The sequence below is a fragment of the Erythrolamprus reginae genome, chromosome Z (genome assembly GCF_031021105.1).
Source record: "Erythrolamprus reginae isolate rEryReg1 chromosome Z, rEryReg1.hap1, whole genome shotgun sequence".
Classification (NCBI taxonomy): domain Eukaryota; kingdom Metazoa; phylum Chordata; class Lepidosauria; order Squamata; family Dipsadidae; genus Erythrolamprus; species Erythrolamprus reginae.
Genome location: NC_091963.1, coordinates 43,650,302 through 43,668,953, shown reverse-complemented (window position 1 = coordinate 43,668,953; position 18,652 = coordinate 43,650,302). Strand labels below are relative to the sequence as shown.

The 18,652-nt window shown below is 37.5% G+C and overlaps 1 protein-coding gene across 9 annotated transcripts in view; it reads left to right on the top strand.

Moving 5' to 3' along the window:
• Positions 1 to 1,004: 1,004 nt before the first annotated feature.
• Positions 1,005 to 18,652, top strand: part of HYCC1 (hyccin PI4KA lipid kinase complex subunit 1) — a 42,183-nt gene continuing 24,535 nt past the window's right edge. For 2 of the 9 annotated variants that reach the window (XM_070766859.1, XM_070766868.1), the window contains exons 1-3: positions 1,139 to 1,225; positions 17,234 to 17,307; positions 17,605 to 17,706. In XM_070766859.1, coding sequence (XP_070622960.1) covers positions 17,260 to 17,307; positions 17,605 to 17,706 — 150 coding nt within the window. In that variant the 5' untranslated portion in view covers positions 1,139 to 1,225; positions 17,234 to 17,259. Of the gene's footprint in view, positions 1,226 to 2,328; positions 2,455 to 8,255; positions 8,367 to 13,392; positions 13,415 to 17,233; positions 17,308 to 17,604; positions 17,707 to 18,652 lie in introns of those variants that run through there. The other 7 variants (XM_070766864.1, XM_070766863.1, XM_070766867.1 and 4 more) reach the window with 7 other exon arrangements.

Sequence of the window (18,652 nt, the reverse complement as noted above, 5' to 3'; positions counted from 1 at the left end):
AAAGGCTCCCATTTTCTGTTTAGGACAAAGTGTTCTACGATTCTAATTTATACTAAAGATATTCCACAGTTTAACTCAAAACAGATTGCTGAAAAAAAACCCCAAAAGCAAAACAAATGTGTTGAAGGGAACTGCAACCTGAAACTTTAAACGCATGTAAAACCGACTTGCTTGACCTAATATTGTTAAAATGTGCTGGATTAGAGTTTACACATCTCCTGAGTAGTATTTTTAATAGCCATACTGAATGGAATTAGTCCATTGGGCAATGATTTTCTAATAGCAATTTAAATCCACCTGAAGAATTATAAGTTATCAGTTCCTGCCTCAAAAACAGTATCATTGGAGGATTAAAATTAATTTCTAATAGCTCTAATTATTGTTTTAGTTAATAAAGGTATATACTGTACAGTTAAGAATATGGAGCACTTATACCTTGGAATATTTCCCATTGAACATAAAGTAGCATTTGTTTCGAAGTGCACACTGCACCGTTTCAAACATTTCGATATACTGTACAATTGATATTTTTGTTTCCAAGAAGCCAAAGCGACTTTGGAATTAAACCTATAGTAATTAACGGAATGTAGTACAGTAATAGGGAGCCAGCCTATTAATCGTAAAACTTGAGGCCACGGAGAGGTGACGATGAGTTTCGCCCCAGCATGCCCTGATTCGCAGCGGCAGGACGAGCGGAATGGAACTTTCACCTCTTTTAACCAATTGTAGTCTTCTATTGTCAATCAGACGCTGACAGAACAAATAAAATCCCTCCCCTCGAGCACTATCTCCAACGACGCGTCACAATTCATCTCTTTTTCATAAACGCCGGGATCTACCCACTTTGGGAAACCACAGAGAAAAAAAAGAGAGAGAGAGAGAGAAAGAAAAAAGGGCGGGCCTCCCTGGAGTTCCCACCTTTCTAACGAATTTCTATTGGTGTCGTAACTGGTTTCGGTATTGCTATTGGCTCTCTTTGATGGCCACTCAAATAGAGGCTCTGCTGGGCGGGGCAGGCATCTGTCGTGCCCCGAGTCTCTCCGTCCATCAGCTCTTCTGTCTTCCTCACACTTTTGTTGGGAGCGCTGAAGCGAGTCGCGCCGAGGTCGGCTACTACGCCAAGGGGAGAAACAAGCGGGCCTGGAGGGGCGTCGTCTTGACCCGGAGTGCGACAGAGGAACAGGCGTGAGCTCTGAAGGAACTTTTTTTCCCCTGTGAAAAAAGGGTAAAAAACAAAAAAAAGGGGAATCTCTTTCTTTGTGTGAGCGCTCGGGTGTGTGTGTGTGTGTGTGTGTGTGTAGGGATTTGGGATGGTTAGCTGGAACAGGCTCTGGAATAGCGGTTCTGTCAGCGGCGGGAGGGGGCGAAATAGCGGGTTTCTGTTCTCCTCACGGCGAGGTCGCAGCTTTGAACCCTCTCGTCCCCAACCGGGGAACTAGCTCTTTTCGCCGCGGCCCCTCTCCTCCCCCCGCCTTTGTGTTTCCTTCCCCCCAGTCTGAGGAGAGGCGGGAGGCAGCGAGGAGCCAAGAAGCGGGGTTCGGGGCGTGCCGGTTTCTGTCCTTCGGTCCCGATCTGGAAGGCGGTCAGTGAGGTGGCGAAGCGAGTGACTACTGGTGTGGCTCGAGCCTCACGCGTCGAAGTGGGACGCGGTTGTGGGCTGTGAGGGAAAAGCGAGTTGCTACCGGCAGAGGGGGCGAGAAAAGGTCCTGTTGCGAGGCGAGGCTCTCGGCTCGTCCAAGTCTAAAGGGTCAGGTTGGGATACTTGAAGCTTTTTAGATCCTCCCGCTCAGGCCTCCGAATCTGAGACCGTCCCATTCCGCTTGAGTCGCTGCTGAGGGAACTCCAGGAACTTAAGTTAGGCCAAGTTGTGAGTCAAACGGACGGTGTCGGGGGTGGGGTGGGGGTGTCAGGTCGCCGCCCAAGCTTATGGTCACTGCTTCTTTTACCTTTGCCCGGCCTGTTTCTCTTAGTCAATTGCAGCAAGAATTAAAAGGAGGACAGAGGGAAGGAGAGGATTCTCTGGCCCTTCATTGTGAAGCATTTTGAAACTTCCACCACAACTGAAACAATAGCCCTCCCATTGCTATTTTTAAGAGTGGGTTGACAAAATGATCAAAGGAACACGAAGTCAAATGGAGCTTTCTTAGGTTTCATATTATATAGGTGGACATAATGCACTGCATAATTTGCAGTCCATCTTTGGGCACTTAACTCTAGTTACTGTTTTCATTTCAGACTTTGCTATATCCTTTGCTTATATATAAACAATTAAGGAGCAGTCTTAACATTTGTATAATTTTTATCTGGGACTGCAATGAACGCTCACAGAAATCACAGACTACATGTATGATCCATCGGCCTGCAAATATTCAAAGATTTTTGTGCAAATGGATTAGACATATAGATAGTCCTCAACTTATGACCACAATATTTCTGCTGTGAGACATTTGTTTAGTGAGTTTTGTCCCATTTTATGACTTTTGTTGTCATAGATTTTAAGTGAATAATTGCAGTTGATAATTTAAACTATAGTTGTTAAGTGTCTTCCCCATTGATTTTGCTTGTGAAGGGTTACCAAAGGTGATCACATGACCTGGGAATACAGTTAACTGTCATAAGTATGAACCAGTTGCCAAGATCTGAATTTTGATCACTTAATCATAAGAATGCTACAAAAATTGTAAGTGTGAAAAATGGTTAAAAGTCACTTCCTTTGATGCTACTATACCTTTGAACAGCCACTAAATGAATTGTTGTAAAATGAGGACTACCTGTATTGAATCTTATTAACTGACATGATTTTTGCATGGGATCCTTAAAGAGGAGTGATAGCGAACCTATGGCACGTGGAGCCATATCTGCTGGCATGAGAACCATTGCCCTAACTCAGCACCAATGTGCATGTATTTGCTGGCCAACTGATTTTTGGCTCACACAGAGGCTCTGGGAGGGCGTTTTTAGCTTCAGAGAGTCTCCAGGGGGATGGGGAAAGGTGTTTTTACCCTCTGCTGGCTCCAGGGAAGCCTTTGAAGCCTGGGGAGGGTGAAACACGAGCCTACTAGGCCCACAAGAAGTGGGAAAACAGGCCATTTTCAGCCTCCACAGGGTCTCCAGGAGGCGGGGAAAGCTGTTTTTGCCCTCCCAGATCATTGAATTATGGGTGTGGGCACTCGCACATGCACGATAACGTATGTCCCTGCTTTTTTTGGCACCTGAGAGAAAAAAGGTTCACCATCACTATTATAGGGCAATAAGGCTAATTATACACCACACTACTGATGTGTTGCACTGTCATTTTCAGACCAGTCAACCATTCTAGGATAATTCCCTTGAGTTCTTCCTTTCCAATATTAAGCAGATCTGCATGTGTCTACTCCTCTCCTGAGCAAAAGTTAAAGAAGTGCTGCCTCTTGCTGAAAGATATAAACAGTCTGTAGCTGTGATGGCTACTGTGGCACACGGAGCAGTATCTGAGGACACGTGAGGTGATGCTCTATGTCAGCTCCAACGTGCATATACGCGCTTGCCAGTTAATATTTGGAATTCTGGAGAGCGGGGAGAAGCTGCTTTGTCCTCTCCAGACTTCAGGAAATCCTCCAGAACCTGTGGATCGTAGGACGCAGTGGGCTTACCTGAAGTTTGGAAACAAAATTCTGGTTCAGCCAATTTGTGCCCTCCCCATGCTTCTGAAAAATCTGGGAAAGGCGAAAAATGGGCCTACCGGAAGTTCATTACCGAACTTCCAATAGGCCTGTTCGACCTATTTTTCACCATCCAAGATCTCCGGTAGCTTTCCTGAAGCCTGGGAATGGTGAAAAATGGTCCAACGGGCCTACTGGAAGTCTGGAAGCTTCAGTGAGGTCTGTGTACACACGGGAAGGGGAAAAGCACAGAGAGGAAGGCATGGCATTATGGTCGTGGGCACACACAAGCAAAAAATGGTTTGCCATCACTGGCCTATAGAATTTTAAACACTCAATGGTAATAGACTATGTTAGCTTTGGAGATACAATTTTATGTTTAATACAACCTCCATCTTTTTAAAGATACTGTAGTTATTTTAAAAGAAAACTATTCTGTCACAATGCAAAACAAGAATAGGAGCATTTCTAACTCATTGTGCTGACAGATGATTGTATTGAAAGCAGTTAAAGGGAATTTGGGAAGAATGAACACAACAGCAAGATGATATGGGGAAAAAATGATCTCTGTATTATGTAACTACATGTTGCTTATAACCTTGAGTTATGCCCTTGCTTGTTTGCTGCAGCCTTTTCTCTGGTCCTTTTTCCTATTGCTCTGATATTGGTTCCTGTGTGAGGTTCTGAGGCATAGTTACTCCTGATTTCACATGTTAGAAGGAAGCCACATAAAATTAAATCGTATATCACATTCATCTGCACAAAACTATTATAATTTTGGCTTTTTTGATACTGCTAAAATTGGTAGGTCTGTGGTTGTAATGATTTATTTCTTCCAGATAGATATATTCTATGATTTAATGTTGGTTTCATTTGAGATTTAAGGAAAATCATATGACTCCATAAATTCTATAAATCCAAATATTTGAGCAAGCAATACCAAAAAATTGTCCAATTTGTAATATAAACATAAGAAGAGCCATGCTGAATCAGGCCAAAGCCATCGAGTTCAGCATTCTGTGTCACACAGTGGCCCACCAATTGTCCATGGGGATCTTGAACAGAAAGAGAAGGCAAGACCCTCCCTCCCCTGACCCCCAACAAATGGTACTCAATGGAATCCTGCCTGCCTCAACCAACATAGAGGCGGCACATGGACATCCGTTTCAATAACCACCTATACCCTTGGCATCCATGAATCTGTCTAATCCTCCCTTGAAGCTATCAAGGCTGATAGCAGTCATGACCTCTTCTGGAAGTGAATTCCATAAATCAACGACCCTCTGGGTGAAGAAATATTTCCCTTGATTTGTCCTCATTTTCTTACCTATGAGCTTTAGGGAGTGCCCCCTAATTTTTTCTCTATCTACCTTTTCTATCCCATGCATGATTTTATACACTTAGATCAAGTCACCCCTTAAACGCCGTCTTTCAAGGCTGAAGAGACCAAGACGTTGCAACCTGGTTTCATAAGGGAGATGCTCCATTCCCTTGATCATTCTTGTTGCCCTTTTTTGCACCTTTTCCAGTTCTATTATATCTTTCTTGAGGTGCAGTGACCAGAACTGTACACCAGAACTGTACACAGTACTCCAAGTGTGGTCTCACCATCGATTTGTACAGAGGCAATACAACACTTATTTTTTATTCCCTTCCTAATTATGCCAAGCATTGAATTTTTTTATTGCTGCTGCGCACTGGGTTGACATCTTCATTGAGCTGTCCACCAAAACCCCAAGATCCCTTTCTTGGGTTGTCTCAGAAAGTTTGGTCCCCATCAGTTGGTAGGTATAATTGGGGTTCTTTGCCCCAATGTGCATAACTTTTCACTTGTTTAGATTAAAATGCACTTGCCACTTTGTTGCCCACTCACTCAATTTCGAGAGATCCCTCTAGAGCTCCCGACAATCACTTTCACTTTTCACTACCGGGAACAATTTAGTGTCGTCAGCAAACTTTGCTACCTCACTATTCTATATCCAGATCATTAATGAATAAATTAAAAAGTAAAGGTCCCAAAACTGAACCTTGGGGTACACCACTTCTCACTTCTTTCCATCCAGAGAATTGTCCATTTATTGTCATCCTTTGCTTCCTACAATTTACCCAGTTACCAATCCAGGACAAGACCTGTCCCCTAATTCTGAAGAGCTTTTTTAGGAGCCTTTGGTGAGGGACTTTGTCAAAAGCCTTTTGAAAGTCAAGATATACAATATCAACTGGGTCCCCTTTATATGTTTATTTACACCCTCAAAGAATTCTAACAAGTTAGTAAGACATGATTTGCCTTTGTAGAAACCATGTTGATTTTCTTTCAGCAATGCTTGTTTTTCTATGTGCCCAGTAATTTTTTTTAATAATAGTTTCTATCACTTTACCTGGAACTGAGGTTAAACTGACTGGTCTATAGTTTCCTGGATCACCTCTGGATCCTTTCTTGAAGATCGAGGTTACATTTGCCTCCCTCTAATCCTCAGGTATAGTGCCTGATCTTAGAGAAAGATTATATATTTTAGCTAGAAGTTCAGTAATTTCACACTTGAGTTCCTTGAGAACTCTAGGGTGGATGCCATCTGGACCCAGCAATTTGTTGACATTTAGTTTAGAGAGGCATGCAAGAACATCTTGTTGTTAGCCGCCCTGAGTCTACAGAGAGGGGCGGCATACAAATCCAATAAATAATAATAATAAATAATAAGATCTTCCTTGTTTATCTCTATCTGGTTTAATTCTTCTAATTCCCTCCCTGGGAAAACTAATTCAATGGCAGACAAATGCTCTCTATCCTCCTCAGTGAAAACAGAGGCAAAGAAGTCATTTAGCCTCTCAGCAATCTCTTTGTCTCCCCTTCTGACCATTGTCATCGAGTGGCCCAACTGTTTTTCTGGTTGGTTCCTGCTTCTGATGTACTTAAAAAAGGTTTTGTTATTATTTTTAATATTCTTTGCTATATGCTCTTCGAAATCTCTCTTCGCTTTTCTGACTATTGCCTTGCATTTGGTCTGCCAGAGTTTGTGATCCTTCCTGTTCTCCTCGGTAGGAAGAGCCTTCCATTTCTTAAATGAGTTTTTCTTCTTTCGTGTTATCTCATTGAATGCAGATAGGCAGTGATTTTATATACAGAGATACCTCTACTTCCGAACTTAATTCGTTCCATGACCAGGTTTTTAAGTAGAAAAGTTTGTAAGAAGCAATTTTTCCCATAGGAATCAATGTAAAAGCAAATTATGTGTGTGATTGGGGAAACCACAGGTAGGGTGGAGGCTTTGTTTCCTCCCAGGAGATTCCTAGAGAGGCCCCACAGAGGCTTCTCCCTGCCTTTTCCGGCTGTGTTTCTTCCCAGGAGATTCCTTAGAGAGGCCCCACAGAGGCTTCTCCCTGCCTTTTCCGATTACAGTTTCAGAGGCTTGGGTTTGTAAGTGGAAAATGGTTCTTGAGAAGAGACAAAAAAATCTTGAACACCTGGTTCTTATCTAGAAAAGTTCATAAGTAGAGGTGTTCTTAGGTAGAAGTACCACTGTATAACCTATGTAACATTTGTGTAGACTCTTGCTTTAAGTTCCAATCTGGAGCAATCATTGGGATCAAATGTTTAGTCTTCCAGGTTTTCCAAATTATGCTGGAGCCCATCCTCAGGGAAGTTCTCTCTAATGGAACATTAGATTCCAGTAGTTTGAAAGCTTGGAGGACTAAATTTCTTGTCCTAGTGACTGACCCAGATTGAATCCCGCAACATTATCCTGGGATATGTAGAATTGCACTCTTGCTTTAGATCACAATTTTATACCATAATGGTGATTTGTAGAAATAGGTGTTGGTGAATTAATTATTTTCTCATACATATGGATTATATGTAAGAGTTATGTAAAAATTGGATTTTAGCCAGATCTTGGGAGTGGTTCTAGGCCTGGGGTAGGCAAAGTTGGCTCTCTATGACTTGTGGACTTCAATTCCCAGAATTCCTGAGCCAATCATGCTAGCTCAGGATTTCTGGGAGTTGAAGTCCACAAGTCATAAAAGAGCAACTTTGCCTACCCCTTTTCTAGACAGAAAAAAAGTAATTACAGTCCAAAGAATTACCAGAGACATGCATGAATCTTAATTCAAACTGATAAACAGTGGTTCTCAACCTTTCTAATGCTGTGACCCCTTAATACAGTTCCTCATGTTATGGTGACCCCAACCATATGTCTAGGGCCAATTCTCCTAACAGAGCTTTAAGCAGATTGGCAGGAAAGTCAGAGGGACATCCCCATTGTAAACGTTTGATTGGTGTGATATAAAAATATGTTCCAAGGCGACAGAATAGAAGCTTTAGTTCCTAACACCATGGGAAATTTGTCTTTTCCCATAGTCTTAGGCGACCCCTGTGAAACGGTTGTTCGACCCCCAAAGGAGTCCCGACCCCTAGGTTGAGAACTATTAGAATATAGCAGATGCCTCTGTGGAATAGAATCTACTTCATAAAATGCACGAAGAAGGAAAAATGGGGATTTGGATAGCTGGTTGGTTTATAATGTCCTATCTTTTATTGAATCAATACATTCAGAACATGATGTTGGATGATTCCTATAAATATATTTTTATAGGCAAAGAAAATTAATTTTCTTCTAGGGAATCTGTGTTCGCAAATTAATTTATATGCAACTAGATCTTCTGCCAGAAGAAAAGTGATGGGAAATGCCAACAGAAGCTTTATCTTTCAAATTCTTCATTATTAATAAAGTGAGTAATTGTAAACATACGTTATGAAAATAGTTTCTTCTATTTAGTTGCTGAAAGATACAAATTAGTTACTCTATTCTCATTCTTGTCATTAGTAAGTATTTTGGCATGACTGTCCTTGCTCCTTTTATTTGATCATAATGCAATTATGAGTTTTGATATATTTGATCTATTTTTTCCATGAATCATTACCACAGATTTAAAAAATCTGTATCAAGGTACAGTATTTCTAAAATTATTTTTCGATTATTAAATGCAAAATGAAAATTGTCTTTGCTGCTTTTCTGTTTATTTCTTTATATGTATAGCAAAGGTTATCATTTAAAATTTTTAGATTTGATAGGTAGGCTATATTATGTTCCACACATGTAGTTTTATGATTTAAAATAGTTAGCAAATTTCTTAAAGGAATTTATAATATGCATTATAGATAAATATATATTCTGAATTATAGTCTTTACTTTTTAACTCTCTTGTGCTACAAGGTTTTTGTTCCTAAATCAAAAAAGTGTAGAGTAAAATTAATATGAATCAACCAGATAGAACCTGATATTTTATGACTCATCAAAAATTGGAGTGACAAATAACATGGTTAGTTTAAGAGATGCTTATCTTGGCATCAGAGTATAAGTCCATTTGACATGTATACATAAGGAAATAGCATTTATAATTTAGACTTCACTATAATGCTGATTTTCTGCCTAGTGATTATGTGCCATGATGATTTCTTTTGTAAAAGGATTCTGACAACATTTTAAAATCAGTAACAAAGTTATTATATTGTAATAATTTCAACTGTATAACTATTCCAGCTATTTTGGAGATATTCTGCAAAAATTCCAGAATATGCAGTTTCTCTTTGTTTTTTAAAAATGTTGAAATGTATTCAATATGCAAAATAGAAATTTACTAATACTGTACAGGCAGTTGGAATTCTATTACACTGACCCAACCAAGTGATTTTGCTATTGATTTATTTCTAGCCCCAGTACATTGTGATTAATTATGTTTATATACCAACTTCTTTCCCAAAGCTACTGGTGATATACACATTCTTTCTTTCACCTCCTTCCTCTTCATCCCCAGTTTTGAGCTGGCTATTCCAAATAAATTCTATGAACTTTGTGACTGAATCTGGATTTGAATGCCTTCCTTCTAAATACTAATCTTGTACTTCCGTGGTTAAGGTTCATGCTGTTTTTTCTATGCTAGTGTCAGAATCATAGGGCTTAAAGGGACCTTGAATCAGGAATCCTTTTACTATCATGGACAAATGATTTCCCAATTTCTTCTTAAAAACCTCCAGGAATGGAGCATCCACAATTTTCGGAGGCAAGCTGTTACATTGACTGTTCTTACTATTATGAAATTTCTCCTTAGTTCCAGGTTGGATCTCTCTTTGATGAGCTTCCACTTATTGCTTCTTGTCCTAACCTCAGGTGCTTTAGAAAATAAATCAACCTCTTCTTCTCTGTGAAATCATTTCAGTTATTGGAAGAAGACTATCATGTCTTCCTAAGCATTCTTTTCTTTAGGCTAAACATAAGTTTCCTAGCTATTCCCCATATGAAAACCTTTTAATTTTTAGGAGGCGAATTAATTCTGTGATACTTTTTGTCAGCAGCTATGCCAGCATAAAATTACCATCAGAAAATTCATAGCACAGAAATAACTAAGCAAACATGAAGCAACTGAGCAACAGCTACAGATGTACCCACAGCATTCTTAGAAAGCTTGCTGCCACCCACCAATCACATAACTGTGTGACATAGCTGTGATATAGCTTAATATGAGATAATAATACAAATTTCACAATACTACTAATCTATACAGTGTATCCCATTTTGGTTTTCTATTAGCCTCAAGTTTAGGATATAGAACAATAGAATTGAATTTTGGGAAGAATTTCCTAATTATAAGAGCAGTTTGACAAAGTTCTGCTAATGTTATCTTATCATGATAGGCTAATGAACATTAGTATGCCAAGTCTATGTACTCTCATCATGGTCATCTAGGGTGTGAACTTATCATAGCTGTTAAATTCAAGCAAGTGGACACCTATATCAGGCAACAGTGATATAGAAGGATGTGGAGATGGATATCATTGTAGAGACAGTGGTAAACCATACTTGAATTTACCAAAAAAACCACATGGAAGGACAAGATGAAGTGATTGATAATACAGTGAATGACACTCAACAAGACACTCCAAGAGCTGAGGATCTTTTGGCGTATTAACTGGTATTTTCCAAAAGGAAGAACTCAGAAGACCTCTAATGATAAAAATCTCAATGAATCACACTTCAAACATGATTTCACAATTTTCACATGGAACCAGGAACAGAACAAAAGTAAAGATAGCACAGTCTACAATTATTTTTCCAATGAAAAATTCATAGTAACTCATAATAAGAAGTGCAACCAATCAAGAATTGGTAACAACTAAAGTAGTATCTAGATCTAATAAAATAAATAAACACATAATTTGATCAGTAACTATGGAAGAAAGTTTAAACACAGTCTCAGGTCTACTTGAGGTTACTTAACTTTCCAAAGTTTCAACTCTTTCTTCTAAGACTAAGTAGTGGCAGAGTGACAACATTTTAGAATGGCCATTCCAAACAGCCTTGGTGCCCAGGCTGCTCTTGGAATACAGATGCCCTTCATTAATTTGTACAGAACATAAGGAGAAAAGAAACAACCAGGCACAGAAATCACAGATTTTAATCTGTTGCTTTCAAAAATATTTTTCAAACCTTTAGGAATTGATAGTAGCCTAGCCACCTTTGTTGTGAGAAATTGTGAAAGATTAGTTTTGTCTGATTTATGTACTGTACTACCAATACACAAAAATACTTGTTTGCAACAGAAAAGCAATTGTTTTGATCATTTTTGTTGACCAAATAGCATATAATTGCTGCCATTCCTTACTTTTCCTTCATACTAAGTTTGTAGATCAAAATTTGAATTAGAAAGCTTAGCTTTTCTCAGAGCAGTTTTCTGAGAACTGATCAATTTAGCAAATCTTTTGATAATGTTAATACCTGTCTGTTACTTTCTTGATTATGCTGGTCTCATTACCATGATTGAACCATTGAACATAACAGGGGACAACACTAGCAAGGACATTCAGAGAATTAGATTTGTTTTTAACATATGGCATTATCTGGAGGAATCTAAAAACTATAGGTTCAAGTCTGGAAAAAAACCCCTGGACTAATTGAATTCTGTAACCATGTAGTTATCAGGAGTTTTGTACTCCAAACAATGGCTTTTCTGTAAATCCTTGTAAAACTGTTTTCAATATTTTTTTGAATTGGTTTGATGATATCCAGAATAAAACAGGGCAGCAAGAAAATAATTCCTCTGTCTTATGAAAGGGAATATACATCACACCAAAAACCAGGATATCATTACTCTACATTAAAAAAGAGCAGTGGCAGAAGACAAGTTGTAGATATAAGCAAAAGACACTGCATTTTTTTCTGATATATATTCTAAAATGCATAAAGTGACATGAAATTGATCATACAATTTTTTTTTACTAAATAAGTTGTTTAAGAAAGTTTCATTAAAAATAATTTGTGCTCTTCTGAAATAAATAAATTAGAATTTGTGAGATTAGTTTATGATTTTATGAAATAATTTGTTTGACCAGGTACAGAATTGTATGTAGTACCATGTTTCCCTGAAAATATGACCTATCCTGAAAATAAGACCAAGGTTGATTTTTTGGGGTGGGCCTAAATATATGACCATCTCAAAAAAAGGCCTAGTGAAGTGAGTGGGCTTGGCCAGCATAGGAGGTAGCCCTTTTCTTCCCTGGTCATCTCAAGACTGCTGGGCCCCTTAACTGCGGCCCATTGGTCAGCTAATCGAGTGAGAGCTGGGAATTCTGTCTCGCTGAGTGCCTAGAGATATTTCTAGTGCACTCTTGCTAGCCCCTGTCCTGCCCACAGTGCTGGTTCCCTCACAGTGTCTCCTCTCTGGACCTTGCCTACATCGGGAGCCAGGGATCCTGCAGGAACCCCAGCCACGTAAATACTGTCCAAATCCTTGCAACTCCAGCAAGCTGTTTTTGTTTCCAGGCCCTTAATCATCTTCACTATTCTTCTTTGCACTTTTTCCAAGGTCTCAACATCTTTTTTGTAATGTGATCAAAACTGGATGCATCATTGCAGGTGGGGTCTGACTATACTTCATGTGATTTTGATTGTATGTCTCTTTATACAATCAATTATATTTGCTTTTTTTGGCTATTGCCACACATTGATGGCTCATGTTTAAATGATTATCCACTAGGACTCACCCTTATAGTTACTGTTTTTGAGCCAGGTTTCACTTATCTGTACATGTACCTTTGGTTTTCCCTGCTTAGGTGTAAAACCTTGTTTTTCTCCATATTAAATTTCATGTTATTGAATAGGGCCCATTGTGCAGATCTTTCAAGATCTTTTGGGTCCTGAGCTTGTCCTCTGGGATGTTGGCTATTCCTGTCAGCTTAGTGCCACGTACAAATTTGTTGAGTTGCCCTTCTATTATTTTATCTAAGTCATCTATGAAGATGTTGAAGAGTACTGGGCTTACTTCTCTTCATGTAGCTGTAATACCATTAAGAATTACTTGTTGAGTAAAGCTTGTCAGCCAATTACAAATCCACCTAGTGGTGATGCCATGTATGAGTTTTGTTGAGTTGCCCTTCTATTTTTCTAGTTTACCCAGAAGTAGGTTGTGGCTTACTTTGTCGAATGCCTTGCTGCAGCCTAAGTGTACTATATCATTGTTCTAATTTAGTCACTTAGATTGGTTTTCCAATCTAACAAACACATCCTGGTTACTGATTATAACTTTATTTGTTTCTAGATGTTTTTCTAACATGTTCCCAAGTATTGATGTTAGTCTTTTTTTCTCCTTTTTTGAAGATCACACCAGCTCTTTTCCAATCCTCTGACAGTTTTCCAGTGCTCCAAGGTTTTTTAAGATATGATGCAATGGTTCTGAGATAATCTGTGTCAGCTCCTTTAGAACTCTGGGATATAATCCATCAGGTCCCAATGATTTATATTCATCAATATCTCTTATGCTTCAAAATGTAATCCTTAAACTTTAAGCTTTGCTTTTACTTCTTATTTAGGTAATTCTTAAAACAAACGGTATCTTTTGATAATAGATATATATTTTCTTGCCCATTTCTCTGGATAGAGAAAAATGCACTATAGTTTTCAGAATTACTTTGTACTTTTTAACTTGTGCCTTTGTCTCAAGAAAGAGACACTAGTGAATACTCAATAACATTCTAAAGAAATATTCAGGAAGTTTAAATTGTTTCAATTTCCATCAAATAGTTACTTAATAGAAAAGGCATTCTAAAGACTACACTATTAAATGTTCTTAAATGACTCACTTGTTCTCTGTAGTTATAAATACACTCCAGGGGAAAAAAACCTCTTCGTTTCTGTACAGTCTTGTCAGCTCATGATAATGTACCCTGGATTTGTGGAAATAACATGTTATTTTTCCTCGTGATTAACTGGCGTCCTATTGATAGAAATAGAGAAAAGAGACCTACAAACCTATTAAGCTGTATGCCTTCATCTCTCAAAATACAGCAGATGCAGTTTAGCATTAATAAAACTTGACCTTCATTTATGAACTTATTTTTTTTTTTACAAATTCCTGAAACCTAACTGCAGAAATCTCCCACAATTATATAATTCTGATGACATTTAATGAAATTTTGATATTTAAATATTATTTAGAAATGAATTTTTCAGTAACTAATTTTATGTATGGACTATTGCACAAGACCTCATGTTTTCTTTTTAAAGCATTCTCTGCAAACATGGATTACAGTGATTATGATGATCTGATTACTTCAAATGCAATATTTGAGTGTAGAGACAAACTAATACGTTTTGGTCAAACAAGATCTATTCTCACTGACCAAGAACTTCTAGATATAAGAGAGTGGATCCTTTTAAGAGACAAAAGAATATTAGCCTGAGAAGGTTTCAATTTACACCCGAGGAGGTTTCAATTTACACCAAGGATGGCACGCATTCCTGATGGCATACAAGGACAAAAAATACTTGGTATTCAGACACCATTACATTAGGAATAACTTATTTAATTCTTGGACTAAAATTAAAAAATCTCATTATGTACAGATGCCTAAGTTTTTTGTTCAGGTAAAGCAATAACTTATGACGACCTATTGGATAAAAAAACCAACTAAGCTCAGTCTAAAGAATGATTTTATCAGTGGTATGAATTGTCTTTTTTAATTCGATATTTTTATTAATTTTTTAAAGATATAAACACATACACACAACATAAAACAGGTGCTTTGTAATTAGTGCCCATCACCAGACAAGCATTCACACCCCACCACCAAATCGGGAGTGTTTCTTGTTTACCATTTTAACTCAAGAGCAAGGTATCTGTTTACATATTATAGAGTGATTCCAATTTATTCCTTGTAGCTTCGTCTCGGATTCTACTCACCATATATTGTCTTACCCTGTCCCATCAGTTGTCGCAAATCAGTTTCATTAACCGAATTCATCCTTTTATGCATAATCTCAAATTGAATATGGTCCACCATGTACCGGTACCAATTTTGCATTGTCCATTTTGTCGCATTCTTCCAACCCAAGACTATTACCACCTGAGCGCTTTATATCACTGCTTATTTCTCTAAATTCTCCCATCACATTGCTTTTAACTAATACTGCCATTTCCTTAGTAATTATCCATCGTATATTTAACATCCTATTAATATCTTCTTGCACTTTCCCCCATAAATTCTGCACTACCAGGCATTCCCAAAACATATGCATGAACACTCCTTTATCTTGGTATTGTGGTATGAATTGTCTTAACAACAGACAACTGTGGAAAATTATAACAGGTAGTCCTTGACTTAGCCCATTCACTTCCACTATTATGTGAAACTGTGATGGTCCTAAATAAAATGATTCACAATCTGTACTCGAGGTTATGGCCACTGCAGTGCCCTCATAGTTACCTGAACAAAATTTGGATGCTTAGCAATCTGCCTGACCTTACAACCGGCCACAATTGATAATATTTATCACATCCTGGCCTTCTGGGTCCCCTGGGTTATTGAAACTAGTTTGTGTCCCACACCCTTGATTCTCTCCTGCCCTATCACATCTTGCTCCACTTCTTCCAAAGATTTATTTATTTATTCAATTTTTATGCTGCCCTTCTCCTTAGACTCAGGGCGGGTTACAACATGTTAGCAATAGCACTTTTTAACAGAGCCCCAGCAATCCGGGTCCTCATTTTACCCACCTCGGAAGGATGGAAGGCTGAGTCAACCTTGAGCTGGTGATGAGATTTGAACCGCTGACTTACAGATCTACAGTCAGCTTCAGTGGCCGGCAGTAAAGCACTCTACCTGCTGCGCCACCCCAGCTCAAAGATTTCATTTTCCAAGGAGAAGTAGCTGATACACTATACAATCTTCCTTATCAGAACCCGTATGGTGAAATCCCGAGTGAAGCTGCCATTTTAGAACTGTTTAGAATTCTCATTCTGAGAATTGTGGCCACTCCCAAAAATGTGTCCACTTTGGAATGCCATTAAGAGGCTTCTTTATGGAAAGGCCATGTAGCAAATTGACTGCTTCTCCTTGAGAAAGATAATCTTTTGGAAAAGATTAACAGAGCAAGACTTATTGGAGAATAAGAAAGCCCAAAAGTGTGGGACCCAGCAAGTAGTGCCTCAGAAGGCCATGGAGGTCCTGAGAGCCTTAGCTATGGAGGTGCTGCAGTACAGGTCTTTCCTGCAGCTGGGAAAGCAGGACTATGGTCATTAAGGTGATCATTTAGTTGTTTTGCTTAATGACCACCACGACTTATGATATGGATGATTATGATATCTCGTTCTTGAGTATACTGCTTTCCTCATGTGTGTCTTCTGAAAATGAATGGGTTTACTCTGCTATTTTCAATTTATTCTTTCCTCTTCACATTTATCCAGTATGATAATACCTTGCTAGATTAACAAATTTTATTAGGTATGAGGCTTCATAAATTGTAAACATATACTTTTAATAAAAATTGTTAATCTGGCAAGGGGCTGCCAAATTTCTCCTGAAATTTGATTATCGTAGATTAAATCAACATTCCTTGTTTTATTTAATTTAGTACTTTTTAAATGTGGACAAAATAATGCTGGTTGTAGATGCATTTGAATGCAGCCTATGTTCATTTCATACTGACTTGCACATAGAAAAAAAAATAGTTACAGCATTGTTAGCAGAAGTTCTTATTTTCCTTTTTAAAGTAATGAATACTTGAAATGTAATTATGTAATACACTGCTTAACATTTAGATTATTAATGTAGTGTTAATAAAATTCACATTTGTAATTACTAATTAATATTGGTAATATTTTGCTATTTTAATAGGATACTGTGTCTGTGAATATATACTGTATTGTTATTTTTCTGTGCATATAACTGTTAGAATATTGGCTCAGACTTAGGAAACACTGGTCATTAGTTGTGTGTCCTACATGGCTATATGATAATATAACATCTAAAATAAGAAAGAAGATGCTTTTATTGTAATACTAGATAGCTACAGTTCAATTCCATTGGGTACAAAATCTAAAACTTGGATGGTGCCTTTAGAGCCCCTCTCTTATTTGCTATTGAAAGGGAAAATTATCGTTCAGTTTCTGTTGTGGTTCTGCTTTCTTTTCTACATCCATTCAGAGAGCAAATGCAATTCTGTATCAAAAATAATAATAATGAAAATTGTGAAATCTTGGATGGTCCCAGTTCATAGGAAAACATATTACAAAATTGACATTATTTCTTATGCCTATAATTTAAGGTTGAAGATTAAGAATACATTGAAATATGTTGGATGCGGATACAGTCGTAGAAGAATGGTTATCAGAATTCAAGGTAATCCATGATTCTTAAATTGTAAGAAAATTTGAAAATAAGAAGTGAATTATAAACTATTTTTTAAGAGATTACAATATAAAAATTTAAAATTAATACTAATTTACTGCCCGGGAGTGATAATAGAAGAGGGCCATTGCCATCTTACCAATGCTTGTAAGATTTTTGAATGTATCTGCTTGATCAGTATTTAATATAGAGGTATATTTAATTTAATAGATTTTTTTTTTATTGGAATTGTATATACGGCATATCAGATGAGCTCTTAAACTGTATATCTTAAATGGTTTTTGTTAGACAGTACCAGAAACATCTATAGCAAGTTATGCTAAAAATTTGAAAGACAAGATCTGCTTGGTTTCATCTCTATATAAAGTTATTCAAGATCTACAAAATGAGGTATGATATTAATTCATTTATTGGAATTGGGGGGAACATTGAATAAACTGTACAGTGACATGATGACAAGAAGTAAAAATAGAATATAAATTCTGTTTCTATTCTCATTTATATTTATATCCTTAAAATATTCTCTTTAGAACTTAAATGTTTTGTTGGTATTGTTCAGACATGAAAATTAGAAACTTAATTTCTAAATGATATTCTTTGTTCTTTAGTTGTTGTGAAGTTGAATACAACTATAATACGCATTATTTTTAAAAAAGTAAAATATTAAGGAAGTTCCATCTCTTCTGTGTTTCTACTGAAAGGCACACATTAAAAATGGTTCCCATCATCTATGCAAAGTTTACATATGTTAAATAAGAACAATAAATGAGGCTTACTATTACAGTGTTCCCTCGATTTTCGCGGGGATGCGTTCCGAGACCGCCCGTGAAAGTCGAATTTCCGCAAAGTAGAGATGCGGAAGTAAATACACCATTTTTGGCTATGGACAGTATTACAAGCCATCCCTTAACACTTTAAACCCCTAAATTACCATTTCCCATTCCCTTAACAACAATTTACCCACCATTATTACTGGTATTCACCATTGAGTAAGACACTTCGTAATCCTGATATTTATAAACATAATTATTTATTAACAATAATTATTTTTTTTGTTATTTATTTGCAAAAATTATTAGTTTGGCGATGATGTATGACGTCATCGGGAAGGAAAAACTGTGGTATAGAAAAAAAACCGTGAAGTATTTTTTAATTAATATTTTTTGAAAAACCGTTGTATAGGCTATTCGCGAAGTTCGAACCCGCGAAAATTGAGGGAACACTGTATATTGGTTCTCAGAAGTAATATAATAGTTAACAAATTGTATCTTTTAAAATAGTTAGAAAAGGCATCTATACAGTGGCATATTTAAACATTGCCAAATGTTTAATGCTT